The sequence below is a fragment of the Ochotona princeps genome, chromosome 14 (genome assembly GCF_030435755.1).
Source record: "Ochotona princeps isolate mOchPri1 chromosome 14, mOchPri1.hap1, whole genome shotgun sequence".
Lineage (NCBI taxonomy): Eukaryota > Metazoa > Chordata > Mammalia > Lagomorpha > Ochotonidae > Ochotona > Ochotona princeps.
Window position 1 is genome coordinate 19389949 of NC_080845.1, and position 27978 is coordinate 19417926.

Here is a 27978-nt window from a genome sequence, read left to right on the forward strand (position 1 = left end):
AGACCTTGGTAGCAAGGATATATAACTGCATTTTTCCACTTTGGAATTAACATAATTCCTGTCTGTATTTTATATTCCTGCTTTTTTTTCTCTTTGTCCTTTCCTGTGTCTAATTTGAGTGTTTTGCTGGCCTTTGTGGTTTTTTTAAATATCATAAATGTTCAGAAAGAGGTGATGTCTTTCCAACTGACTAGATCATAGTACTTAGCAAATGTTATTCTTACCTTCAAAACTAACTCCCTATAAATTTGGATCATTGAGATAATCACCTTGAAACCACCATGGTTCTGTTTGTGTTACTCTTTCTCTTTGATCATCCTTTGGTGCTTGGTTTGCATCTTAGGCTTAAAGTGCAAAACAGACATTGATGAGTGCAGCTCACTTCCCTGCCTCAACCATGGGATTTGTAAAGATGGAGTTGGGGGATTCATTTGTGAGTGTCCATCGGGTTACAAAGGTAAGGAGAAAATTTTGCTTTCCAATATGAACTTTACAATCATTTGAGCTCATCACCAAGGTAAATTTAAAATCTATTTCATGGATATGGGAACAGAACAATGTACTCATGTTGAAGTGGCATATTTCCTAATATCTATATGAAGCTTTGTTTTCACTCTGATGTTTTGTAAGGAGATGTCAGTTTGGCAGTGTGAAATTGCCTGAAGTTTATAAAACATACGACATGTATTTTGGAATGAGTCACACACAGGCTGTGCTGTCAGCTGGGGAACTTAGCTACACACACATCACCACCCATAAGGTGTGGCTCGGCAGGTGCATGTGCTCTGTCTGTCCACATCCAGTATCTGGTTTCCTTCCCACAGTTCCTCTGCTCATTACTGTGTGCATATGGCTGTATGTTCACAAACAGTATGTTAACACTAGACTTTGTGACTCAAGTTAATGTCAGCTTGGGTTGAATGCTAGTAAAGAACTTGTACCAGGAATGGGCAGAACACATATTATTCAGCCAGTTACATGTAAGCTTTGAAGTAAATATATATCTAAATATATGCATGCATGTGTGTATGTATTTATTTATTAGACATTGAATATAGTATGCTATTTACTAGACTTTAAATGTCTTACATGGATTTTCAGTGAAAATCAAAAATAATGCTGGTTGTATATTATATACATTATATTTTACTGTATATTATATATTATAGTTATATATAACTACAGATTTTATGTTAGATTTGCTAGTGATAAAAATGACCTCTTGGTGAAATTTTTAACACATTTTTATGTTAATTTTCAAAAATTATTATACATGTGTTACTTAATTCCATGACTTGTAAGTTTAAGCATCTAACACTTATAACCCTGGGAAGTCTTTGTATCTCTATATTATAATTTGAAGCTTTATCACTATGGGCTCATTTCTATGCCTGTCCTTAGTAACATTACAGATTTCTTTAGATTCAGTTTCTAGGTCTATAAAATAAAATATTTGAATTGTACCATGTGGTCTCAAAGTATGTATCATACAGAAAATGGGACAGCTGCACATATGTTTGGCTGTCGTCCCAATTTTCTGAATAACATAAGTTATTTTATTTGTTCAATATATTTCCCAAATTATTTTATGGCCTTTTCAATTCACTGAAAAAGAAATAAATTCAATGAAGTGTAATCAAGTAGAAAACAAACAATATAAGAAAAAATTAGACAAAATTTTTCCTATCTTCTTTAACAAATATGGGCAGCTAATTGTAGTTGTAATTTTCTTATTAGAAAAAAAAATAGTTCAAAAAATAGAAGAAAGCATTTTCCTTTGGTGTATTTGGCAAAGATGAAAATTTTTCTTTTTTTTTTAATTAATTACATTGCATTATGTGACACAGTTTTATAGGTACTGGGATTCCCCCATCCCCTCCCCAAACCCTCCCCCCATGGTGGATTCCTCCACCTTGTTGCATCACCACAGTTCAAATTCAGTTGAGATTCTTTCATTGCAAGCATATACCAAGCATAGATTCCAGCATCTTATTGTCCAGACAAATTCAACGGCTTGTTGGGGAGACCATCTCTGGTCTGAAGGTAGAGCCGGCTGAGTATCATCCCCATCAATTAAAAGCCCCAACCTAACATCAGCAACAATTTACAATGTTATGGAATTAATTGACTTAGAATTGAGTAACCAACATGTTTAAAAAAAAATGCAAGTTCTTTACCACATCCTGTGACACCTTCATTGACATTTCAATTTTAGTTCATACGCGACTTGGTTCTATACACCTTAAAATGGCTATCACAAGCTTCTTGACTGTGTCTTCCAATGACTCTGTTCTTGTAGTTGAGCAAGTTGCTTGAAAGACCTGTCAGGTTTGATCTTGCTCCCAGATTCTGTGACTCTCTACAGGTGACCAATGTGAGTATGATATAAATGAGTGCAGCTCCAGTCCTTGTTTGAATAAAGGAACCTGTGTCGATGGCGTGGCTGGCTATCATTGCACGTGTGTCAAAGGATACACAGGTGAGGCATTTCCATTCTTCCTCCATTGTCTTAAATTGCTGCATAGCACCACAAGCCAGTCACTTCACTAGCACATTATAAATGTTATATTTGGATTCTATTCTACAAGGAGAAAAGAGTTCTCATTTTTAGGAATTCCATGCTGAAATGTTTGGAGTTAAAGTCTGCTATTTATTTTCAAATAGTCCAGAAAAAAGTAGTGTGTGTGTATGTGTGTGTGTATGTGTGTACGTGTGTGCATGTATATGTGTATATTATATGAATGTGTGTAGATGTTTGTTGATGTGTGTGTGTTTGTGAGTATGAAGACAAACTTTCAAGAAGGAACTGTAAACAAATCATGCAAATGATATTTACAAATGGGTGCAAAACCATATGGTTATAAAATCTGTACCTCATTGGTGAACAGGAAGTCCAGGAAAAAAATGCCCAAAGTAGAAATGCAAAGTAAAAATAAATACATATAATCAAATCTTTAAAAGGACATTTTGAGAAGAATCATTCATTTTATTTGAAATGCAGTGACGCATAGAGCAAGATGGAAAGAGAGACAGAGATCCTACATCTGTTGGTTTGCTGTCGTCATGGAAACAGCCAAATCCAGAGGCTGAAACTCCAGCCAGAGCTCCCATGTGGGTGGCCTGGTCTCAACTGCTTGAGCCATCACCTGCTGCCTTCTGGGATATACATCAGCAGGATGCTGAACCAGGAGCAGAGGTGGGGCTCAAGGCCAGGCACTCACGTGTCTCAAGTGACATCAGTATCAATAGGCCAAATGCACTTTGGAAAAATCTAGCAGCTCAATTAGCTATCCTTTACTAATGCTAGTTTCAGGAAAAAGTAAGATAAGAACAATTTATCAAAAATGCAGAATCCTAAAATGACTTACAGGCCTTCATTACAGGGAAGGTGTCAAGCCTGTTTGGTAAGCAATGGGTCTACAGCCTCTATTTTACTACTTTGAAAACGAAGATCAACCCTTTGGTCACAGTTTTTGTAGGGCATTAACAGATGAGATCCTCTTTTCCCAATCTTCCCAGGCCAACACTGTGAACTGGAAGTCAACGAGTGCCAGTCAAGCCCATGCTTGAACAATGCAGTCTGTGAAGACCAGGTTGGAGCATTCTTATGCAAGTGTCCACCAGGATTTTTGGGTAGCAGGTGTGAAAAAAACGTTGATGAGTGTCTCAGTCAGCCTTGCCAAAATGGAGCTACTTGCAAAGATGGTGCCAACAGCTTCAGGTAAAGGACTTAAGCCAGATCTGTCTTCCCTGTCTGTGGCTATTTACTGAACTGTTCAGTTATGCTGCAACCTTTATGAAATAAGGCTTCATGTACAAGGCCAGCCATTCTCGGAAAGGCTGCAGTGGCATGCACTGTTCCCTTGAGTTTCTGCCTCATCAAGCCTTTAAAATGGATAATCTGATCTATTATATGATTCCTAAAAATTCTGATGCAGCTACGTTTGGGAATCGCTCTTTTATCCTTGCAAAGTAACAACAGATGAAAGAAAATATAACTCCACAAAAGTAAATACACTAACACTAAAAAAAAACTGCATTTGTATTTTATATCTTAGCTGCTGTTTTCACACGAAGTTAAAATAGATTATGCAGTCATACTGCCACGATGTCCATCTACAGTCTAAGCCCCTGAATTTCAAATTAGTTTTAGCTTGATATCCTTGATTCAACAGAAATCTAACATGAGGGTATCTACAAGCAACAGCCAAAGTTTGTGGCAAAAAAGGGTAATGTTTCTGAAATAGCTCCTGGGGTACCAGTGGAATGCAGTTCAAAGACCAATCCATCCTGTCATTTTTTTATCACGTCTGTCCTATTTGATTCCCTACCCCAGCAGGAAAATACAGAACACAGTAGTCCTGCAATATAGATGGCAGCTTGTGCTTCCTTAAAAATCCTTAAGAATCTTTAGTGTCCTCAAGACACCTCTATTTTTATAAGTTTGTAATCATTAAAGACAAAAAGAAGTATGTCTACCAAATGGCAACATATTCCAGTCCCTAGCTCAATCTTAACAGCATACCGTGAACAGCCAATGTACTATCCAGAAAAAAACAGGGTGGCTGTTTTGCCCATGAAACCATAACACTCTCTGTGGAATGAGATCTTATCAAGGTAGCCCTACAAGTTCTGCATTTTCTGGCATAAAGCACTTCGTGATACGCAATGAGAAATTCCCAAATGAATGACAGTTCATTCTAAACTCAAAACAATGACTGAACATCGTATTTGTCTAAATCATGATGAGATGCAAGGTAACAACACACTCTCCTAGTTCAGAAAGAGTGCAGAAGGTTGACAAAGTGAACCAATTTTCTTGACAAGGATGTGGTAGTTGAGTGATATTATCAAACATGAGAGGATAAAAATGAATGTGAAATACTGGCTAAAAAGAGCGTTACCTTCAAGTGCAGAGACCCGACATAGATCTGACTGAGGGAGATAACAACTGATTTTTTTCCCTTTTAAACCCTTAACAGCATCTGTTTATATTGTGGTCCTTCAGTCAATTTCAGATAAGTCCGTATGAATGTGCTAGTAATGAGAATATTAACTGGCATTAATTGGACACAGTCTCTTTAATTACAAAACATTTCAGCCATACAGAGAATCTCAGAATAATAAAAATCATGACTCATTGTTGTGGTTATCAAACCTTAGTATTTTGCCACATTAATACATGTCCTATGTTTTAAGGAAATAAGGTCCAAAAATAAGGTTGGATTCCTTCCTTCCAAAACACACACACACACACACACACAGAGACGCACCCTGTCCCAATATTAGTGTATGTCCTTTAGGTTTTTATATATATCACGTATATGTCAATATAAACATTACATAGTATAGTTTTAAATAACATGAATGATATAAGACTAGCATTCTGCAAGTTTTTTCACTCAACAGTATGTTTTCAAGTATTATCAAGCACATAATACTTAGAATACTTTATTCATTCCAATTGCTGATTAGTATTCTATTACATAATTCTAGCATTGTTTTATTTTCCCCGTTTCCTGTCTGCACAGATTCAAAATGATTCTGTAATGAACATCTGTTACATGGGTCCTTGTATATTTTGTTTAGTAAACTCCGTTAGTAACCAAGAAATGGGTATATACACCCCGAGAATGCAAAACCAACTTCTCTTGAGATTTCCAAATTCCAGTTCCACCATCACATGAGATTTCCTTTTTCATAAGTCCTTTGTCTACATTTAGTAGTATCAGCTCCATCTTCCATTCTGATAAGTTTCAACTAAGTTTCTAGGATGGGTTAAAAAAAAACCTCAAAACACCAATTAGTAACAATAAGGTATGGACAAATTACTTAACTTTTCTGAGTCACAGTTTAACTCGTTTTTAGAATGAGAATAAAACAAAATGTTAGTGCCTCGTTACTAGAAAGACTAAATATATATAAAGGCTTTGGAATAACATCTAAAACTTTTAATTAATTTATTTATTTGAAAACCAGAAGTACAGAGTAAGATGAAGAAACAATGAGAGAGAATCTTTTTTTTTTAAATATTCATTTATTCATTAATTACATTGCATTACATGACACAATTTCATAGGTACTGGGATTCCCCCCCCTTCACCCCAAACCCTTCCCCCATCATGAATTCCTTCACCTTGATGCATAACCACATCTTCCAACTGCTGCTTCAGTCTCCAGGCCTGGACCAGGCCAAAGCCAGGAGATCCACAGGGGTCTTTTACAGGGGTACAGGGACACGATTACCTTGGGTCATTTTACACTCCTTTCCTAGACACCTAAGCAGGGAGCTGGGTTGAAAGTAGAGCAGCTGGGACACAAACCAACATAAATATGTAGTGCTCATGTCACAGGCAGCAGATGAGCCCACTGTGCACAGAGGCAGCAGATGAGCCCACTGTGCACAGTGGCAGCCCCGTCATCTGTACTCTTATTCCTAGAAACTTCTATGGAAAGAAACTCCATGTGCGTGAGTATTTCATATGGACTGGAACTACTATCTACTTTATCTTTGTTACCATGACATTTCTAATACTCATACATGCTGTATTAAACTGGTTTAATCATATAAGCTGAAAAAATAGCTTATAATTAAGTGCTATTTTGATGTGGGAAATAGGTTTCAACAGTTCAATTTCGTTCTTTTGAGGCAAGTTTATTATTAATGGAAAGTTTATCATTAATGGCGTGGATTTTGCCCTTTAATGCCTTTCTTCAGCTATTCTGGTTGTTAAAACACTTTGTTTTCTTTCAGATGTCAGTGTGCAGCTGGCTACACAGGGCCACACTGTGAACTGAACATCAATGAATGCCAATCTAATCCATGCAGAAATCAAGCCACCTGTGTGGATGAATTAAATTCATACAGTTGTAAATGCCGGCCAGGATTTTCAGGCAGCAGGTGTGAAACAGGTATATGGGATCAGTGTGATTTTTTTAAATTTTGTTTTATTTATTTTTATTTATTTAATTTTTTGGAATGGAGGAGGGAAAAGGGAGAGAGAAAGAGAGAGAGAGAAAGAAAGGAAGGAAGGAGAGAGAGAAATAGATTCAAGGCCAGTGCAGTGACATTGCAGGAGAGCTGCCCTCTGCAGTGTTGGCATCCCATATAGACACTAATTGAAGTCCCATTAGCTCCACTTCCACCCCAGATCTCTGCTAATGCACCTGGGAAAGTAACAGAAGATGACCTAAGTACTTGGACCGCTGTACCCAAGTAGGAGACTGAAAGAATCTTCTGGCTCTAAGCTTTGGACTATCCCAGTTCTGGCCTTTGTGGCCATTTGGGGTGTGGAACATCTCTCTGTGTCTCTCATTCTCTCTCTGTAACTCTACCTTTCAAACAAAAATGAAGATTTTTTTTTAAGGAAGAAAAGACAAAAATCCATTGTTCTACTCTCCAAATGTTTGCAAGAGCCAGGGCTGGGCCAGACTAAAGCCAGGAGCCAAGAACTCAGTCCCAGTCTTCCAAATGAGTAAAAGAGAGCCAGGTACATAAGGCATCATCTTCTGTCTCTTAAGATTGCATTAGTGGAAATCAGAAGTCAGAAGCAGGACCAGGAATCAAAGCCAGGCACGCTGATGTGGGATACAGGCATTCCAGGCAGCTAGATGCTGTTACCATTATCCTCCTTAGCACAGAATAGGAAGCTGAAGCTTAGAAACATTAAGAAGCAATGCATATCCCTGGCAATAAGGGAAATTCAAATTAAAACATCAGTGAGATACCACCTAACGCCAGTAAGGGTGGCCCACATGAATAAAATCACCAACAACACTTGCTGGCGAGGTTGCAGGGAAAAAAGAACCCTACTCCACTGCTGGTGGGGCTGCAGGCTGGTACAGCCTCTATGGCAATCAGTATGGAGAACATTCAAACGACTCAAAATCGACATACCGTATGACCCAGCCATAGCACTCCTAGGAATATATCCAGAACACTTGTTTTATGAGAAACCAACATGCGCTCCTATGTTCATAGCAGCACAATCAGTAATTGCAAAAACATGGAAACAGCCAAAATGCCCATCAGCAGAGGATTGGATAAGAAAGCTATGGTTCATCTACTCCATGGAATACTACTCAGCTATTAAAAAAAACAAAATGCAGTTCTTTGTGGCCAAATGGGCCAAACTGGAAACCATAATGCTAAGGGAAATGAGTCAATCCCAAAAGGTTAGATACCACATGTCTGCCTTAATTTAAGATGATATGATGTTAAGCATATCATGTTATGTTATGGATATTATGACATTTGTAGTATATAAACTAAAATTGAACTGTGAATGGGGGGGTCACAGAAAGTGGTTAAGAAATCGCATTTATTTTTAACATGTTGACTGCTCAATACCATGTCAATTAATTCCATAACGATGTTAATTGTTGCAGATGGTATATTAATGCTTTTATTTGACTGGGAAGATACTCTGCTGACTCTGCCCTCAGACCAGAGAGGGTCTTCCCAATAAGTAGTTGGACTTGTCTGGACTATGGGATGTTGGACTCTATGCTTGGCAAATTCTTGCAGGGAGGGAATTTCAACTAAACTTGAACTATGGTTATGCAGCGGGGTGGAGGAACCCACCATGGGGGGAGGGTGGGGGGGGAGGAACCCAGATTCTATGTAATTACAACACAATGTAATTAATGAATAAATTTAATAAAAAAAGAAGCAATGCATGAAATCGAATCGAGTTTAACTCCTCACTTTCTATATATTAGGAAAGAACACACTGATAAAGCACCTAACTATGAGAGGTTATAGTCTATGAGCTTGTTTGGAAATCAGTAGACCAGTGCTAAACCACTTTTTCAAGTAGAAGACTAGGATTTTGTTTTATTGAGTGGGGTTTGCAAGTTTGGGACAGAGCCAGATTACTCACCAAATAAGAAAGAACCAAACCCTGTGAATGGACAAGATGTTGCATTCACGATTACCAGTTCTTTTCCTTCAACATCAATCATTTCCTCTCTGCTGAGACGTTCTGCATAAACAGTGCTGGTTTGCTATTGCCCAGCTTTCACAACACCCCAGTTCCACCTCTTTTCCTATCTTAGAAACTTACAAGTTATTTTAGAGACTAAACTGTGTGTTGATATTCATACTGCTTCTCAAGTGAATAATCATATTTGCTGAGACAAGCTTCTCTGACCATAGGACTGCTGACCTGGACAACTGGAAATGCCTCACAAGTGCCACAATCTGTACACTTACTTTCCTTTTCCTTTGCAGAACAGTCTACAGGTTTTAACATGGACTTTGATGTTTCTGGCATCTATGATTATGTCATGCTAGATGGTGTGCTTCCGTCTCTCCACGCGGTCACCTGTGCATTCTGGATGAACTCCTCTGACGCCATCAAGTATGGAACACCAATCTCTTATGCACTTGAGAATGGAAGTGATAATACCTTTCTGCTGACCGATTATAACGGGTAAGCAGAAGATCTAGGCAACCTGTGCCTAGAGCCTTCACCCGGATCCAAGCTCGCAGTGACAGTGTGGATGAGCATGGGTAGTCAGGGGACAGGCACTGCAGTAGACAAGCAGATTGAAGCTAAGCAAACACAACACCTGGACATACTCATTGAGAAGGTGAAAGTTTGGTGATGACGTTCCATGCGTGTATTCTGATTTGCTGTTTACTAGGTATATTCATGTGTATTATTTCATTTAATCTATACAATATCTGAGAAACTAGTATCCATTTTATAGATAGTAAAATAATATTTCATGAAGATTCAATGATTTGCCCCAAATCTCACACCCTGAGAGTAGTAGGTCTATGTCTCAAATTCTCATTCTAAACCTGATGTTCTTTCTTTACAAATCAGGATCTTCAAAGGTTAAGTGATTTCAGGGACATGATTGACTCATTGGAGATAGATGTGTCGAGAATGGATCCATCGAGAAATTCTATCTTCAAAGTCACACTTATTCATTTTTTTTTTAAGATCAGTTAGTTTCAGTTCCAGGGTTGTATTCCACTGTGCTGTCAGGAAGGCAGCCTGAGCTATAACCAGAGTTTTTCTAAAGAACCGGACTTGGGAGGGATGTCCATCACTGACCTGCTGTGGCTTTTGCGGTCCCTTTAGGACTACTGCTGCTTTGAACTTGTGTAGCCCATGGCAAGGCTGTATGACTAAAGACTCTGTAAAAGGCACCACTTAGCCTTTTCCTCTGAGCCCCACTCAAACTTTTGGCCCACCCATTAGAAGACAGAAAACAACAGAAACCCTGTGTGCCCTTGCTGCCCTCAGTCCAAGGACTCTCACTATTCTAGTAGAAACCACCCTATCCTCAAATGTTAGTAGAGTGGAACTCTCAGAATAGTCCAAGAAGGATATAGTCCTTCAGATAGGGAGAGGAAATACAGAAACAAAGTCATAAAAATATTTTACCATAAACATCTGTAAAGGATCTATGAAGATGCTAAAAGACATTTTTTTATTCCTCTTATCAATTTTTCCTGTTTCTTTTCTATTTACCTTTCAGTTTGCTCTTTCAGTTCCTTCTCATAATTGTCATTTCCCTAACCAGGATGGCTTCTTGTTGTCTTCCTTCTTGTTTGTCTTCCTTTTTGGATTTCCATCATTATTATGGATTGATGTACTTTGTCTTCCATGTGACTGCTTTGGGTTGATATGTAAATATGTCACAGAATGGGTAGCTTATGAATGATATAAACACATCTTTCACAGTTCTTGAAGCTGGAAAAGTTAATAAGCTGGCAGGTTTGGTGGCTGTTAAGTGTCCACTTTCAGTAGTACCATCTACATGTATCCACCGTCTATGGTCTCTTTTATAAAGGTACTAATTCCACTCATGAGGACTCCATCCTCATGACCCAATCACATCCCAAATGCCACATCACCTAATGTTATCACATCCAGTTTCAACATTCAAGTTTTGAGAGAACAAAAATATTCAGATCATGACAGCACCCACAAGACAGATTCACTTTCTCTGGGCCATCTGAAGTTTGTTCTCAGTCATGGGAGACATACATTTTAAGGAAAAGATTCCCATCTGAAATTTATACAGCTCCAGCCTTTCAAGTCTTGACCCACTCTCTCCAAAATAACCAGTTGATGAATGGTCTCAAGTTGGGCAATTCTCTTGGCTTGTCCTAAAATATTTTCCTACCCCTCAGTGTTTAAGAAACATAAACTAATTTCCAGTGAGCCACAGTAAAGTGTCATTAGTAAATCAAATCTGCTTCTATGACATTTGGCCACATGGATCAAAGAATGGCTTTACACAAAATGCTTTACCCACAAAGAAAGAAAAAGGAGAAAAATCATTGACATGTTCCCCCACAGAAGGAATTGCAACATATGACTAATGACTGTATTCCCTGGAACCTCTCTCCTCACAGCTGGGTTCTTTACGTGAATGGCATGGAAAAGATAACAAACTGTCCCTCAGTGAATGATGGCATTTGGCATCACATTGCAATCACTTGGACAAGTGTCGAGGGAGCCTGGAAAGTCTACATTGACGGGAAGTTATCCGACGGTGGCACTGGCCTCTCTATAGGCCGGGCCATACCTGGTATGTCTTGGGAGGAAAATGTGAATGACTATTTGCTTCTAGAGGGTAGTGTTTCAGAGGACATCGAGTTTGCTACCTAAATGCTCTTGATTTTCCACAAGGATCAGTGGTTTTCTCATGTACCACTCCTGATGATGCAGACTTTTCTTTACTGCACAAGACATGCCTTTGAGGATCTACCTGCAAAGACCACCAAGGAAGGTGCTGAACCCTCCGTGTCTGCTAAGCTGCCTTCCAAGGAGAATGACTGCTGCTGTGTTTGATGCAGGGACTTTCTGAACCATAGGTTTCTGCTTCTAATCCTAACTTGTTCTTTTTAACGGACACACAGAAATTACACATACTTACAGGACATCACAGACTGTTTTGATACATACACACATTGTGCAATGCCCAAGTCAGGGTAAACATATCTGTCTTCTCAAATATCTATCATTTCTTTATGGTGAAGACATTCAGATGCTTTCTTCTAGTTTTTTAATTCCTTCCAAGCTTTTTAACTTTTTCCAGATAAAAGCTACCCTATTTTCTAAAGATACTTTTCCATATTCGTAGAATTTTAGTGTAAAGAAATGCAAAATCATTAGGGGACCCAGAGTTCCCAGCATAGCAATGAGTTTGTCCCTTCTAGATACATCTGTGGAAGCTATGGCTCTTTGTTGGTGTAAGTCTAGCATGTGGTATTGCAGACTACACATCGTTAATAACTTCCCTAGCATCTGCTGGGCTTGACCAGCCTGTGTTAAAGTATGACTCCGAGTCACTGAGGCAGGAACAAGGAGAAGGACCACTCACAAGGAAGGGCCTCCACAGGCAGAGGCAGAGGGCCGAGGATGGGTTCTGTGTAAGCAAAGAGGGTTTCGGTTCCTGACAGCTGCAGCACAGGGTACATGGAAGTGAAGTTAAAAAAAGAGAGGATACAGAAACAAGCTGAAATATAACCCAGTAGAGGGCTGTCAGGGGCTTGGTGACGTCCCTTCAGGGAATATACATTTCCAGTTAATTAGGGAACATCAGAGGTGTTTCTACAGGGAGTAACACCACCAAGCCAAGGAGGGTGATGGCTTCCTTCCGTGTTGTACTCAGTCTGTTCTTGGCTTTAACTGTCTTCTCAGGTCAGTGAGATTGCAGGTGATTTCTATATGCTTGTTTCTTCATGACATTTTCATAATAAAAAGAAATTACTTGTGTGATTGAAAAAGGAGAATTGATAAATCTTTTTAAAATTAAGCCTCACATGGAAGAATGAAAAGTGGATCAAAAGAACAGGAAAATTAAAAGAAACTCTAGCCATACCTGCATTAGGGGATGGCTGATTGACAGTGAATTAAACCCCACCAGTCTCACAACTGTGCAGTTGACCATCTTCAGGCCTATCCCAGTCTGTCTTAGTTGTCATATAAATAGATGCCGTAAATGACAGACGTTTATTTTCTCAGAGTTCTGGAAGATGGAGGCCCAAGAACAAGGCTTCAGGACGATCGGTTTCCAATGTGGCCTATTCCTGTCTTATAAACTGTCATTTTGGTGTCCTCGCAGACCAAAAGGGAAAACAGCACGCCCTCTAGTGTCGTGCTTTGTTAGTGCCCTAATCCCATTGCAAGGCTCATGTCCTCATGACCCGGTGCAAACCTAATTTCCTCCCAAATACCACACTATAAGGGTGAGGGATAAGGTAGGGTTTCTACACAGGAGTTTGAGAAAGACAGAATTCAGACCAAGTGTGAGGTCTGTGCCTGATTTCTAGTCACATGGATACATGTACAAAAAGCACTGGTCAAATATCATTATATCCAACAAAGTTGTTTTTCGTGCTAGAATATGATCAGCAAGGATTCTCGTTGGACATACTGAGAGTGTGCTGTCTGGTAGAAAAATTCATGCAGCTCTTCTAGGAAGTCCTAGAAACTTGCAAGAAAAACCTTAGAGAAGTCTGTGCAGACAGCAGCCATCAATCCAATCCCCTCAAAACAAGCTAAAGACGATGATCAATTATTTGATCGAGTGTTTATTTCTGTTATTTTAGAATCACACATGGAAACTGATTCAATACCTAGTTGCTGTTATTATAACTAGTGATAAAAATGACAACATTATTACCCAAGAGATAAGCTACTTCTAGCCTGCCGTAGGAGGTGATTTTTTTTTTTTTGCTTTTTATTGATACAATTTTTATTATTTATGATACAATTCCGTAGGCTCTGGGATTTCACTTATACCCTCCCCAATTCCACTCCCTCCCCCATGTTATTTTTTGTTTGTTTGTTTTGCAATTTCTTTTTTTTATTAACTATTTTGCATTATGTGACAGTTTCATAGGCTCTGGGAATCCCCCCGCCCCTCCCCACGCCCTTCCCCCCAGGAGGTGATTTCTTAGAAGGAAGGAAAAAAAATAGGACATAATTATTTTGCTGATATCAAATGTTATGGTTTTTATAGTTGCTATTTATAAACTTATTATAATGTTCCAAGCCCATTATTTTTGTTACTCTCTCTGAACATTTGCCATTGTTAATAGCACGAACAGTACATTCATGTAATTTAGAAAGTCATTATTTTCCTTTCAAACATGTATATTGACCATGGTTTTGTGAAGTTAACATTTTAGGAGTAACAGATTCTCAGGTGAGTTTTCCTTCTTTTTTCTCATTGTCTCTCTTTAGGTGGTGGTGCATTAGTTCTTGGGCAGGAGCAAGACAAAAAAGGAGAGGGATTCAGCCCCGCTGAGTCTTTTGTGGGCTCCATAAGCCAGCTCAACCTCTGGGACTATGTCCTGTCTCCACAGCAGGTCAATTCCATTTTCCGTGTATGACAGTAATGAGATACAAAGGTACAAACCTAGTCCGACTGTGAACAGCCTAATGATGACACCTCTTATTGTAAGCTCTTGGTTATAGAAATGCATTCGCAATCACATGTGGTGCTGTAATCTTTGACCAAGGCATATCACTTGTAGTGATCACTCCTCTGTAGTTTGTAATTTTCAAAAAAAAAAAAAAACAATGCTAGAAATGATTCTTTTCTCAAATGTTGTAATTTCAGAACTGTAAAGAATCACAAGTAATAATCTTTCAAATTCTGACTAAAGCTGCAGAATCTGAATGGGCACAAGTTCATCTATTGAGAGAAACAGATAAGTTAGTGGCAGAAGCCCATCAGAAATCACACAACTGGAGTACAAATACCAGTTCCACTGTGAATTTGTCGTGATGATTTGGGACACCTTAATCTGTCTCTCCTAACTTCAATTTTCTTATCTGTAAAAGATAAAGAATGCTACATAGTAGAATTTTGATAGGCCCAGACAATACTGCACCAACATCCATAGTACCCTTTGGCCCACAGTAAGCGCTGAGTATTTTAAATCTTCACTCTATTTGAACAGTGGCAGAAATTCCTGAAGCCTCAATTTCCTCAACTCTGTCAGATCAAGGATGAGAAATGGGGAGGAGGCGCCCCACTACTCCTTAACCATCTGCTAGGTTTTAAAAATAAATTCGGTGCTTAGGATTTCAAGCAATAATGGGTCCAGTGGGTGACATACTTAGAAAAGACATTGGGACCAGAGTTAAGGGAGAGGTAGATGGAGGAGACAAAGAGGAAGACAGTTTTTTATTGCTTCTGAAATCAAGCAAAAAGCGAAAAAGCTTACTTCCTTTTATGCTCACTCTCCTCGCCCCCCAAAAAATCTATCAATGTTTTCAACAGTACTGAATTGTGATGTAATAACTCTAGCTTAATGGAACAAGTAATGCTTATGTACAGATGTGTTTTTAACCCCTCAGGTGAAATCTCTGGCTACCTCCTGCCCAGATGACCTCAGCAGAGGCAACGTGTTAGCCTGGCCTGACTTCTTGTCAGGAATCGTGGGCAAAGTGAAGATTGATCCCAAGAGTATATTCTGTTCTGGTGAGAGCTTCCTCCTGTAGACTCCAGCATGTTTTAACGAGCCTGGACTTTTTAGCAAAAAGAGACCAAACAAAATCTCTACTGTCAAACCCTGTGTACCTGCCAGTCTATTCATACACTAGCATTTCATATTTACATTTAGCCAAAGAATTTTTAAAGTTTACAATCTAGTCTATAACATGGAATTAATTGAGGAGGAGGGAATTTGGGTGAAGGTAAAAGAGCAGTAGGGAGTTAGGGTGACAGGAAGGAGAGGGTCTGGGATCCTACTGAAATGGGTGCTCTTAGTTCTATACTGCCTAGCAGCCATCTAGGAGCAGTAACCCAGAATGGAAGGCCTGCACACAGCATCATAAAACCAACACTGTCTCGAAAAATGAAATATATGCACATGAGCTTATGAAAATGTCCCGGAAATAAACTTTTCATAGTATACCTCAAATATCATTTCTCGATTTAAGGAGGTATCCAGTAGATTTTCATTGAAAAAGGGAAAGCTGTAGGTTGACTCAAATACCTTCTCTAATAATTTTGCTGCCAGTGGTCTGCTTGTATGTGAACCTGTCCTCATATCAGTAGAGTGGCTCTAACATGCTGGTACAAAATAGGATTTGAAGGTTTTGACTTGGTGAATTGGTTACTGTGCTGCTCACCAGTTCTGCATGTGTCTTCTTGGCCCTCAGATTGCCCGCCTTTAGAAGGAACCGTGCCTCATCTGCGAACTGCAGCAGGAGATTTAAAACCAGGCTCCAAGATCAGTCTGTTCTGTGATCCAGGCTTCCAGATGGTCGGGAACCCTGTGCAGTACTGTCTGAATCAAGGACAGTGGACACAACCACTCCCCCGCTGTGAACGTGAGCTGCCTTTGTTAAAGTTATCTCTTGGAAAATACGAGAGCCACAGAACACTTTTCAGGAATGCTAGACAGGAGAGTTTATGGTAGCAAATATTTACCAAATCCTTCCTTTGTGTTGTAAACTGTTCTGGGCACCAGGAGTGGATGATAAAGATGCAAAGCCACTGCTTGTCAACACATTCCAGAAAGCACAAGTCCCAGACCATGTAGAATGGAGGCCCACAGGGAGATGAACCTGTACTGGGTGGGAAGTCAAGAAGAGATCTCTTGAGTTGGGCCCATAGAGTTTATTTCTTCAACAATGTTTAAAGCACCTCCAAGTTCCAAGGCACTGGTCTAATTTCTGGATTGCAGCTGTTAGGAGAATATGTATCTGTGTCTGTAAGGTTTACATTCTAGTGGAAAAGTCAGAAAAACAAATACAGTAATTTTTATCATGAATGATAAAGGGTGGAAGGCTCTGAAGAAAATCAGAATAGGGTAAGGAAATAACAACAGAAGGAATTGGAGGGAGGCCAGACAAGTTATCTTAGATAGGAATTAGCATCTCTTACCAGTGAGGGCATTGACTCCATTCAAAAGGAAGCTTTACATGGCAAGGATTTTATCTGTGGTTCACTGCTATGACTTCAGTGCTGAGGTCAGTGTCCAACAGGAGGTCGGACTTCCATAAATGTGTTTTGGATAAATTGACCGCATGCATACTATGAGTCAGACAGTATGTGAGATGCTGAAGACACACATGTGACCATAGTGTGCTACCACCCCTGCCCCTGCCACTCTCCCTCCAGTGTTTGGGTGTAACAGAAGACATCTTGCCTCACTCCACTACCCTCCTTGCTTAATTTCAGTAAAATGTCCTTTGAGCGTTGTACTCCTGATGCAGTTGTGTTTTTCTTGGCCCTGTTCCAGGCATCAGCTGCGGGGTGCCACCCCCCTTGGAGAATGGCTTTTACTCAGCTGAGGACTTTTATGCTGGCAGCACGGTAACCTACCAGTGCAATAACGGCTACTATTTGTTGGGTGATTCAAGAATGTTCTGTACCGACAATGGTAGCTGGAATGGCATTTCACCGTCATGTCTTGGTGAGATCAGTGTTGACATTTATTGAATGAGTATATTCTAGCTGTACAAATGACAGTCACTCAAACTTTCTGAGGGTTCTTGTAGCATTCTTTTGCGAATTTCATTTCAGCTCAGTGAGCTCTCTACAAGCCATAGTGACACTGCAGCTGTTCACATAGATGCCAAAAATATTTTACATCTTTGTCAGGCTCAGGATTAATACTACTCCTACCCCATCTGTCCCTTCTCTTGCTCACCTATCAACTAGGGAAATAACAGTACTTATTATAAATTTGCAGTGTAATTGTGACTGTCGTATTTAAAATTGTAAAGCTACATCAAATAAAGTAGGCTTTAAGGCCAAAGATTAAAATACCACAAACCATATTGGTGTATGAGAATTGGATACCTCACTCTAATTTCTAATTCTGTCCTCTTCCTAATACACACCCTGGGACGTAGCAGTGATGGCTCGAAGAGTGGGGTTTCTACCCCCCATGTAAAAACTCTGAATTCAATTTCTGGCTCTCAAATTCATCCTAACCCACTCCCAGCCATTGAGGGCGTTTGGGAAATTATTCTTTCTTCCTTCCTCCCTCCTTCCCTCTGAAATAGAGAAAAAGTGCATTGTAAATGCATACAAAGTGTTACACAATAAGTGATAGGTACCGACTTCAAAGAAAACAGTATTTGATGTATGGGGACACGAGTCACCTCACTATTTGTGATCTGTCTTTACCTTAGATGTGGATGAGTGTGCAGTTGGGTCAGACTGCAGTGAACACGCTTCCTGCCTGAACACAAATGGATCCTACCTGTGTTCATGCATTCCACCCTACTCAGGAGACGGTAAAAGCTGTGCAGGTAACCAATCCAAGCATGCCTCATAATTCCCATTTCTGTGTGGTAATTCAAATATCCATTCTAAGCACATTATTTTCCTTTAAGAAGAAGATTTGTTTTATTTGAAAGGCAGAGTAAACAAGGAAGAGGCAGAGAAAAAGACATCTTCTAACCACTGGTTTATTCCCCCAAATGGCTGTGACTACCAGAACAAGGGCCAGGAGCCAACACCACCATCTGAATCTGCCATGTGGGTGGCAGAGGCACAAATACTCAGCCATCTTATGCTGCCTTCTCAGCTGCATTAGCAGTCAGCTGTGTCAAAAACAGAGCAGTGGACACTTGAACCAGTCTCCATTGCTGCAATATGGGAGGCCAGAGTTGCAGGCAGCAGTGTAACCCACTGCACCACAGCACCAGGCTTTGGTGCCTTATTTTTGAAATAAGACACTCTTTTCAATTTCAAAAGGCATTAAGATAAATGAAAAAAGTAAAAGACAATAGAATAGGTGAGTCTTTTTCTAATATAAAAGCCACATAAATAACCATTAAAGATGCTTTAAATGAACACCCTGCCTAAAGAAACATCTGTTTGTCAGAAAGTTAGAAAAGCAGCTACACCATAGTAGAAAAGTAACGGGTTTTGAAATACAATTGTTGACCTTTCCACCTCCACGCAGTATTGCTTAAATGCTTATTAAATATGGCTCAACCTTCCCTGCAATGTGTCCCTGGCCTCCATGTATCTTCCTTAAACAGCTTTTCTCTCAGGACTTCAACAGGAATATTAACTATTTGTTGTGAGACTTTGTGTTGGCTGGTGTGAGAACCACTTCTTATTACATACACACACAAAAACCTGTTTTTTTTTTCAAGAACCTATAAAATGCAAAGACCCAGAATATCCAGAAAACGGCCGCTCTTCTGGTGAGATTTACACAGTGGGGGCCGAGGTCACATTTTCTTGTGAGGAAGGACATGAGCTGGTGGGAGTAACGAAAATCACATGTCTGGAGTCTGGAGAATGGAACCATCCATTGCCATCTTGTGAAGGTATGCTTTGCCAATTCCCTTGTAGGTTGTGTTCAGCAACTCCAGAATTGTAACATGTACATAGGTCAGGTGTTAGCTTATGTCTGAGTTCTTTGTGTTTGAAACCCAACTATTAGACTCACATTTCACTGTGATCAAAACACACAGAATTGCCACTTGAGTTTTCAGAAGTTCTTGCACACACAAAATCAGAAAGCCATGTTCTTCTTTTTCCTTCCCTGAAGCTATTTCCTGTGGTGTGCCAACCATCCCAGAAAATGGTGACATTGATGGGTCAGCATTTACCTATGGCAGTAAAGTGATCTACAGGTAAGTGGTAAAGATTTAGACTACACAGTGGAAGTTGTTGACAACCTATACCAGCAGTAATATAACTAGAGGGGTGCAGAAGAGAAGGTAACCCCAAATATGTAGTGTGAAAAGATCTTAGTCAAATAATCCAATGGTAGTCATCTCTAGATTTCCTAAATTCCCTGCCTGATAAGTGGCCAGTTATTGTCACTAGTGCCACCTTGAGGCACCCCAAGAATGGAGCCTGTGGAGGAAAAGGGTCCTACCTACTGAATACCCTTGGTTACAAATGATTCCCCACTCAGTGTTTCAGGGTCCTAGACTCTTCAGTTTCCAACTGAGAGCTTTCTGTTTGCAGCTGCTAACATGCACTGCAAACTGGAGGCAGACTGAATTCTTAACACTGACTTTGCACTTAACAGCCAGTAGGTACCTGTGAGAAAGATAAATGATAGTCAATTCTGGAGGAAGAGAGTTAAAAGTATTGTTTTGGTAGGAAATATTTTTAAAAACAAGTCCCAAAATATATAAATTCTCAATTTAAAAATATTTATTGTTATTTATTCAAAAGACAGACAAACAGAGATGGAGAAAGACAGACAAAGCAGAAAGATCTTCCTTCCACTGCTTTACTCCCCCAGTGCCCACACTAACAAGACGTGGGCCAGGTCAAAGCCAGGAATCAGGAGCTTATTCTGGATCCCTCGTGCAGATGGCAGGGACCCCAGTCATTGAGTCGTCTGCTGCCTCTCTTGGTGCCCATCAGGAGGCAGCAGCAAATGGAAACGGGGCTGGGACTCCAATCCAGGCAACCAATATGAATACAGGTGACTCAGGTAGAATCTTGACTGCCGCACCAAATGCCTGACCCAGTTCAGTTCTTAATATTCTAGAAGTACTGCTATGGATACAATTAAAAGGAATAAATTAACTTTTATTCTGCAATTTTCTCCACCTTCTCCAGGTGCAATAAAGGATATACTTTGTCTGGTGCTCAAGAGTCTTCCTGTCTTGCCAGTGGTTCTTGGAGTCATTCTGCTCCTTTGTGTGAACTGGTGAAATGTTCCAGCCCTGAAGACATAGACAATGGAAACTACATTTTGAGTGGGCTTACCTATCTTTCGACTGCATTATATTCATGTGAGAGTGGATACAGGTAAAGTCTGCAGACACAAGCCCAGCTCCCCACAATTCCCTGTTACTAGTCAGTAGATTCCATTTGGATGTGATTGGCTGACTTTAAAAACAGATTTACAAATGCAAATATGTACACTTCCTAAGGCCTTGCTACAATACAAGCTCAAGGCGATCTGTTTCACTGCAATTCCAGAAATGACAGTTTGATTGCTATCAGTGTCCATACTTGAGACATGACAGCAAAAGCTGTTAGTGAAGCACTACATAAGACCAGACAGCTTGAATTGTGGATATTTTTATAAACACCTTACTAAGTTCATACACAACATTGTGAGGGATGTCAGAAGAAAGCAAGTTTATTTGATTACAGGTGTCTGTATTCAGATAGAAGGGACCTTAAACAAGACTATGATCAGAAACATGATCAGCAGGATCCAAAGTGGAACAGATCATGTGGACAGGAAGTCAGAATCAGGTTGAAGGTAAAGGCAGATAAGCCATGACGTAAAGAGGAGAGCTTTACCAAGTCAAAGAGAGCCAGACGTCAGTCCTAAGCAGCACAGCTAAGTTCTTCAGACTCATGGCAAAGACTTGGACCTTAGGAACCCTCATCCCCTGGCTACTTAGGTGAGTGTCTTCCTTCCTGCTGGACCACAACACTTCTTATGAACAGTTTCTCATCTATGTAACCTGTTATTCACAAGGTCTGGAGTGTTGTGCACTGCCCTGATAAGCATATTGTTAAATTCTTTTGTCTTATACCAAATGCTTGTTGTGTTGTTAGTCCTTTGTCCTTCTGGCATGATTAGATCTCACTTGTAATTATATAAATCAATGAAATATAAAGAAATATTTTTATGCACTAAAATTCCTCACGCCCCCTATTTTCTTGTAAGCCCTTCCGATTTCATCTGTGCAGATGTAAACAGTCAACAAAAGGGTTGATGTCACTCTTTCCTGTAGCTTGCAGGGTCCAGCGCTCATTGAATGCACAGCATCTGGCAGCTGGGACAAAACACTACCTGTCTGTGACCTCATCTCCTGTGGAGAGCCCCCTGCCATTAAAGATGCTGTCATCACTGGGAATAACTTCACTTTTGGGAATACCGTCACCTACACTTGTAAGGAAGGGTGAGTAAAGGCTTTGAAGAAAAAGAACGTGAGAGCCAAGAGGATGGATGCTGCCATCCAGTGAACATGGAATTAAATTTCCTGGCAGCCGAAGCCCAGAGGAGCTTAATGCTTATTTTCTGGCATCCGACAGGGAGCGTATTGTCCTGTGAGAGCAAAGTTTGTCTGGAGTAGACCTAGTTTATCAAATGAGATTTTAATACACACATTGGGCATTGTAGGGAAAAAATACATTTCAGTGAAAAACGTAAATGAACCTGCTCAAATGGGCCAGCGTACATGTTTCTTTCCTGTGAAAGCAAACATGATAAAGGGTTACCTAAATTTCTAAACTTGTGTCTCAGCTATGTCGGTCGCTGACTCTCTGGCCTTCGGTAAGGGGTATGACCTTTCTGTGCCTCAGCTCTTTCCTCTCCTAGGCACTATACTTTCATTAATGATGCATACTTTTGGATACTGTAAGGAATAAAATTGTGTAACACATGGCCTCCCAGGAGGAAAGAAAACTTCAATAGCCCAATCAAGCTTGCACACTATTGTGATGATTTTTAAAGTTGTTTTTACGTATTTTCACTCTATCTGGAAATCAGAAAGAGAAGTTTTATCTACTGTTTAACTTCCCAAATGCCAGCAGTATCCAAGGCTGAACCAGACCAAAGCCGAGAGCCTGGAACGCAGCCCCTTTCTCCCATGTGGACAGTAAGAATCCATCTCCTACCACTTCCCAGATTGCATAGGATCAGAAGCTGGAACGGGAAACAAGCAGATCTCAATCTGGTTACTATGGTTCAGCCTCTCCCCAGCAGGCAGCAGGGATTGCCTTGGCCCTGGAAACTCAGACACTGCTGTGTTCTCTTTCTCCTCTCTAAGCTGCTATATCTGTAACAGATGTCCCGCTGTTTGCCACCTCTAGCCCACTCCTCTAGCACTTGCTCAGATACTGACCTGTGGACACAGTTGCTTTGGGATCTCTCAGTGGAAGAAGAGGAAAATGCTGGGCTTTGCTAGGCAGCCATCTTGAATCCCCTGCCAAAACATTTGTCTGTTTTAGCAAAACATCATAACCTGAGGGGTTTTCTGTTGCTTGCCCAAATACATAAGATGGTCATTTACTTCTCATTGTTCTTCTCATTCTGTGTTTACTTGCCTTGTTGTAGGAGGAACTCTGGGGGAAGGATGGATATTTGCCATCCTAAATCACAAGCAAAAGTTTCTCTTTCAATTCTTCTCAATTATAAACTTCTGATTGTAATTATTGGATTTGTTAAGACAACAGTCCTTGATCCTTGTTATTAACTCAAAGCAAAATTAATTCCTGATGCAAATTCACTTTCTTTATTCTTGTTGAGTAGCAGCTGTTGGACTATCTTGTAAGCTGCTCATTCAAAGCCCTTCTGAAACAGAAGCGCTAATGAGCCACTGGGGAGCCCCTCCCAGGCTTTCCAAACACTCTCCTTTGTCAGCTCCTACCCTCTGCAGGAAACATCACTGAAAATTGCTTCTGCAGATTACTCTGCTAGTTCAGAGGACGCGAGGTCATGACTGCAGGACGTGAAGGTTCGTGCTGAGGCAGATCCTTCTAAGGCATCCCATGACATGGGTGGGCCATTTTTCCGAGGGAGTTAAGGTGTAAAACAATTGGTTTTATAATGTGGATGACCTAGTTTTCAGGGAAGGTCTCTGTACGAGTGTCCCCAGTGCCTCTAGGATGAGAATCCAACATGACACACATAACCAAACATTTCATGAGTTTAGATTTGTAAAACTCTCTATTTTTCATGCTTTGATAACCAGCCTTTCAAGGCACATTTTATCATCTATCAAAAACTTAACTGTTTTCTAAGTAATTCTTTAACAAGTGGGTAAGATCTGCTCCCTGTAAGTCTTAGTGCATAGTTAGCTGCCACAAGGAAACAGTGCCGGTGTTTTGATGACAGATCAGTGACAGCATGGTTAGACAGTAGGTAACAATTCCCCACCCCCTTTTGTTGAATCATCTGGAAAGCATTTCTTCAACCTCTTAAAAGACTGGTGCATCTATTTTAGAATTATATTTATTTGTAATAATCCCCTGTTCTCATGGCCTTGAAATAAGCTATCTATTCATCTAAACCTCTGGCTCCCTTGTCCCTCAGGAAAAAGCACAGAGTTAAAGGCTTTTTGTCAGGATAGGAAGGCTGAGACCAGATATGTTTTTCTTCGGATGTCACCTGGCTATGCTATGCCTGCCACACCTTCACCTACATGCCCTCAGGGTAACTAGGTCAAAATCTTCACAAAATCTGTGTTTCACCCTGTGATGTCCAGAGGTTCGTTTGCCATGTCTACCCACGTGTAGCTTCTTGGCACACCCCAACTGTACTCCAGTCCCTTGTCTCTGCTGGTGCTACTCGTGTTCCTGAAGTGACTCCTTCCACTGCTCCTCTTTACAGACGCCATTCCAGAACCAATTCATCCGGGAAGCATTTCCTCCCTTCCCATCCTATAGGTAAAACTGACTGCTCCCCTTTAAGCAGACACTGTGTCTGTGCAGGAAGCCTACAAGACACCAGGGATCTCCCACTGGGCGACAGAGGTACAGCGCAATCAAGGCATTGGCGTTACACCTGTGTGCTAAGTGACTGCAGGCTCTTAAGAATTATGTAGTAAAACACTAAATATTCATTGAGAAAGGGAAAACAAGACCTTAGATCAAGTCCAAGGGATATGGAAGATTCTAAGAAATTATCGGTAGCATTAAAAATGCATTATTTAAATACAAAATACAGAAGAATCTTGCAGAAGATTGAGGGTCATTAGCAAAAAAAAAAAGTGTCACCTTCAATTCTTAGGAAACTTTAAAAAATAAGGAAGATCACGGAGGCAGGTGCTGCTGCCGCAACACAGAAGCCCCTTGAAATAAAGGAAGGATTTTATGAATGGTACCATTCATCCTTACGAACTCAGAATGTCTCAGGCCATGAACTATGTCAGCATCAAAGGTATCTGTGAAAAGCAATGATGCATGTTCAAAGTGTGAGAATGATATAAATTATGCTATAAAACATCAGAGGCCCCAATAAACGGAACTTCCACAGAGACCCTATCTTAACCAGGAAGAGCAGAGTTGAAGCACTTACACAGGACTCAAGGGATTTTTTTAATAACAAAATAATACTCTCAACACATCGCCCTTGTATCCCGTCCTGGATCCTCTAAGATAAAAGCCATCTAAAATATGTATTGATCAGGTCCCCATATAAGGAACTAGGGATCTCTCACTGGACTGTTCTCAGCTATGGGAGATGTCTGTGAGTCTTCATTTTGAGATTCCTTCTGTACATAGCGTCACATGTGACCCTTGGCAGATGGATATATATATCTCTACTACCACTCTATAGTATTTTCTCTTGATCTCTCTGTCTGTGTCCCATATACTTCATCAATATTGCCAGCTAGCCTGAAGGGATTATAAAAGAATTCTAATCTGTATAACAGCTGATCTTTTATCAACATAAAAGAACTTCAGGAGAAATTTTGGATGATTAGCAAATGACCCAAGAACAATTTCTGATGGGTAGGTCAGACGCTGCAATTTGGTTTCCAAAGCACATGCACAAAAATTAGAATAACTAGCTTCATTTTAAAGAAGGAGAGAGAGAAATGCCATGGAAAAATTCCAGCTGTGAGAGGCAGATAAGCCAAACTTATATCAAAAGCATGCTGCTTACAACTGCATAACTTTAGTCAAGTTTCTAACTCTGTCTGAATCATCATTCATTAGTCCATAAAGTAAGCCAATGTGTCTAAATATGAATTAATTATCTCCATTATTTTAAGCTCTTTACCTTTTATCATTATTATAACGATGTGCTGATCACCTGTCAGATAGTCTCTCAAGTCTTCCTGTCAATGTTCTTCAGTAAAGGCATGATCATGAAAAGTAGAATGATTCAGTTATCATTATGCCAATGTGGTATATCCTAATATTTTACTATATTTCATTGAGACAGCCCTTGAAGGTAATATAAGATTTTTGCAAGCCATCAATCTGTCAGCATATGCGAGCGCACGTTTGATGCATAGATTGAGACGTGTTAAGCGTGTTAGTCTTACTATTGGAGTTAGTATAGTCATAGGCAGGGCACAGCTTTTAACTTTAACCACAATGGTAAAGATTTACAGACCTTAGGAGACTGAAATTATAATCACTGTTTCAAAGCTCATATAATTCTGTATTTATAGGCCATACCTAGGTCAAACATGTCTTCTCAAAGCTTGTTGCAAAGAGTAACACTGCTCTTGTTTCGAACAGTAGTAGGTTTTGTCATTGTTTCACCCTGGGTTGCACTGCCACGTGGGGCGCCCACACCCAGAACTGAGTGCCTGACATCAAGCGCTACTCCTTCTTCTGATCGAGCTCCCAGCTGATACACCTGGGAAGCAGGGGATGAATTAATTCCTTGAGTCCACACCACCAAAAGAGACTCAGATGAAGTTTCTAGTGCCTGGCTTTGGTCTGGCTCATTCCTTTCCGATGTGGGTATTTTGGGAGTAAACGAACGAATGGAAAAATCTCTCCTCTCTTCACTGACTTTGTGTTTTAAACAGTTAGGCAAGCAAATGAGTAAATAAGTAAATAACTTCTTTTTTAAAAAATGAAAAGATTAATGTAAAATCAACAGGCTGTGATTATAAAGCAAATTAAAAGAATGATATTGCAAAAATTAAAGGAAAAAAGAAAAGAAGGAAGAAGGTTGAGAGTGGGAGACAAGTAGGGTTATCTTAGAATTGTATCAATGAGAAATATGAAGTCCATTCTCTAAATATTAATTTTAAAAATAAAAAAATCCTAAGTCAAGTAGAGTTACAATATTGATTTGAGCCATGTAGCATCACAGCTAACCCCTCATTTTTATTTTGAAAATGTGTAACAATTATTCCTGTTGCTTAAGTAGCACAAATCTGCCTTTCATTTTCCTGTTTGAATTTTACTAATATTAATGTTTATTTATGCATGTTATACATTAAAATATATTTATACATCTCAAATGAAAACCACTTGATCCATAAGCTCAATATCCAAGCAAGGAATATTTTTAAGGGAATGGAATAAAAGTAAAGTCAATATTAGAAAAAATAAAAATAGGATCATATATGAATGTTTTTTCTTAAATTTATGCTTCATTGTTTCTGCTCTTCCCTGCCGCTATCTTTGTAGCTATACCCTTGCTGGTCCTGACACCATTGAATGCCTGGCTAGCGGCCAGTGGAGTGCAAGTAATCAACAGTGTCTGGCTGTCTCCTGTGATGAACCCCCCAACGTGGACCATGCCTCTCCAGAGACTGCTCATCGGCTATTTGGTGACATTGCAATCTACTACTGTGCTGATGGCTACAGCCTAGCAGACAATTCCCAGCTCCTCTGCAATGCACAGGGCAAGTGGGTTCCCCCAGAGGGCCAGACTATGCCCCATTGTGTAGCTCATTTCTGTGAAAAACCACCATCTGTTTCCTACAGTATCTTAGAATCTGTGAGCAAAGCAAAATTTGCAGCTGGCTCTGTTGTGAGTTTCAAATGCATGGAAGGTTTTGTGCTGAATACTTCTGCAAAGATTGAATGTATGAGAGGTGGACAATGGAATCCTTCCCCCATGTCCATCCAATGCATCCCTGTGCGGTGTGGAGAGCCACCGAGCATCATGAATGGCTATGCAAGTGGATCAAACTACAGCTTTGGAGCTATGGTGGCCTATAGCTGCAATAAGGGATTCTACATCAAAGGGGAGAAGAAGAGCACCTGTGAAGCCACAGGACAATGGAGTAATCCCATCCCCACATGCCACCCAGTATCCTGTAGTGAGCCACCAAAGGTTGAGAATGCCATTCTGGAGGTAAGAGACTAATTAGCTAATAGCCCATGAACTTGTGCCTATAGTTTACTGAGGACCTAGTATTCATAAACAGGGACAACGAAAAATTTAATAGTGGAAAGACAGAGTGGCTAATGTCCATAGGTCTGAATCCTCCTAACAGATGGCTTTCAGCATTTTACTACCCTGTAGGTGTCCCAAGCACTTTGTGGCAATGTTTTAACCCAAAATAGGAAGTTAGAGTAAATCAACTTTAATGAAAAATAATATACTTTTTAATAAATTCT

General features: G+C 40.0%; 1 protein-coding gene across 1 annotated transcript in view; it reads left to right on the top strand.

The window, feature by feature from the left end:
• SVEP1 (sushi, von Willebrand factor type A, EGF and pentraxin domain containing 1) overlaps positions 1 to 27978 on the top strand; it is a 168598-nt gene that overhangs the window by 105070 nt on the left and 35550 nt on the right. Inside the window, exons 22-37 of the mRNA XM_058672513.1 lie at positions 344 to 457; positions 2366 to 2479; positions 3520 to 3721; positions 6755 to 6912; positions 9233 to 9434; positions 11378 to 11553; positions 14217 to 14341; positions 15339 to 15462; positions 16146 to 16316; positions 17231 to 17404; positions 18129 to 18248; positions 19104 to 19280; positions 19505 to 19589; positions 20536 to 20727; positions 21672 to 21839; positions 27040 to 27712. Of these exons, the coding sequence (XP_058528496.1) occupies positions 344 to 457; positions 2366 to 2479; positions 3520 to 3721; positions 6755 to 6912; positions 9233 to 9434; positions 11378 to 11553; positions 14217 to 14341; positions 15339 to 15462; positions 16146 to 16316; positions 17231 to 17404; positions 18129 to 18248; positions 19104 to 19280; positions 19505 to 19589; positions 20536 to 20727; positions 21672 to 21839; positions 27040 to 27712 (2975 nt within the window). The remainder of the gene's footprint in view (positions 1 to 343; positions 458 to 2365; positions 2480 to 3519; positions 3722 to 6754; positions 6913 to 9232; positions 9435 to 11377; positions 11554 to 14216; positions 14342 to 15338; positions 15463 to 16145; positions 16317 to 17230; positions 17405 to 18128; positions 18249 to 19103; positions 19281 to 19504; positions 19590 to 20535; positions 20728 to 21671; positions 21840 to 27039; positions 27713 to 27978) is intronic.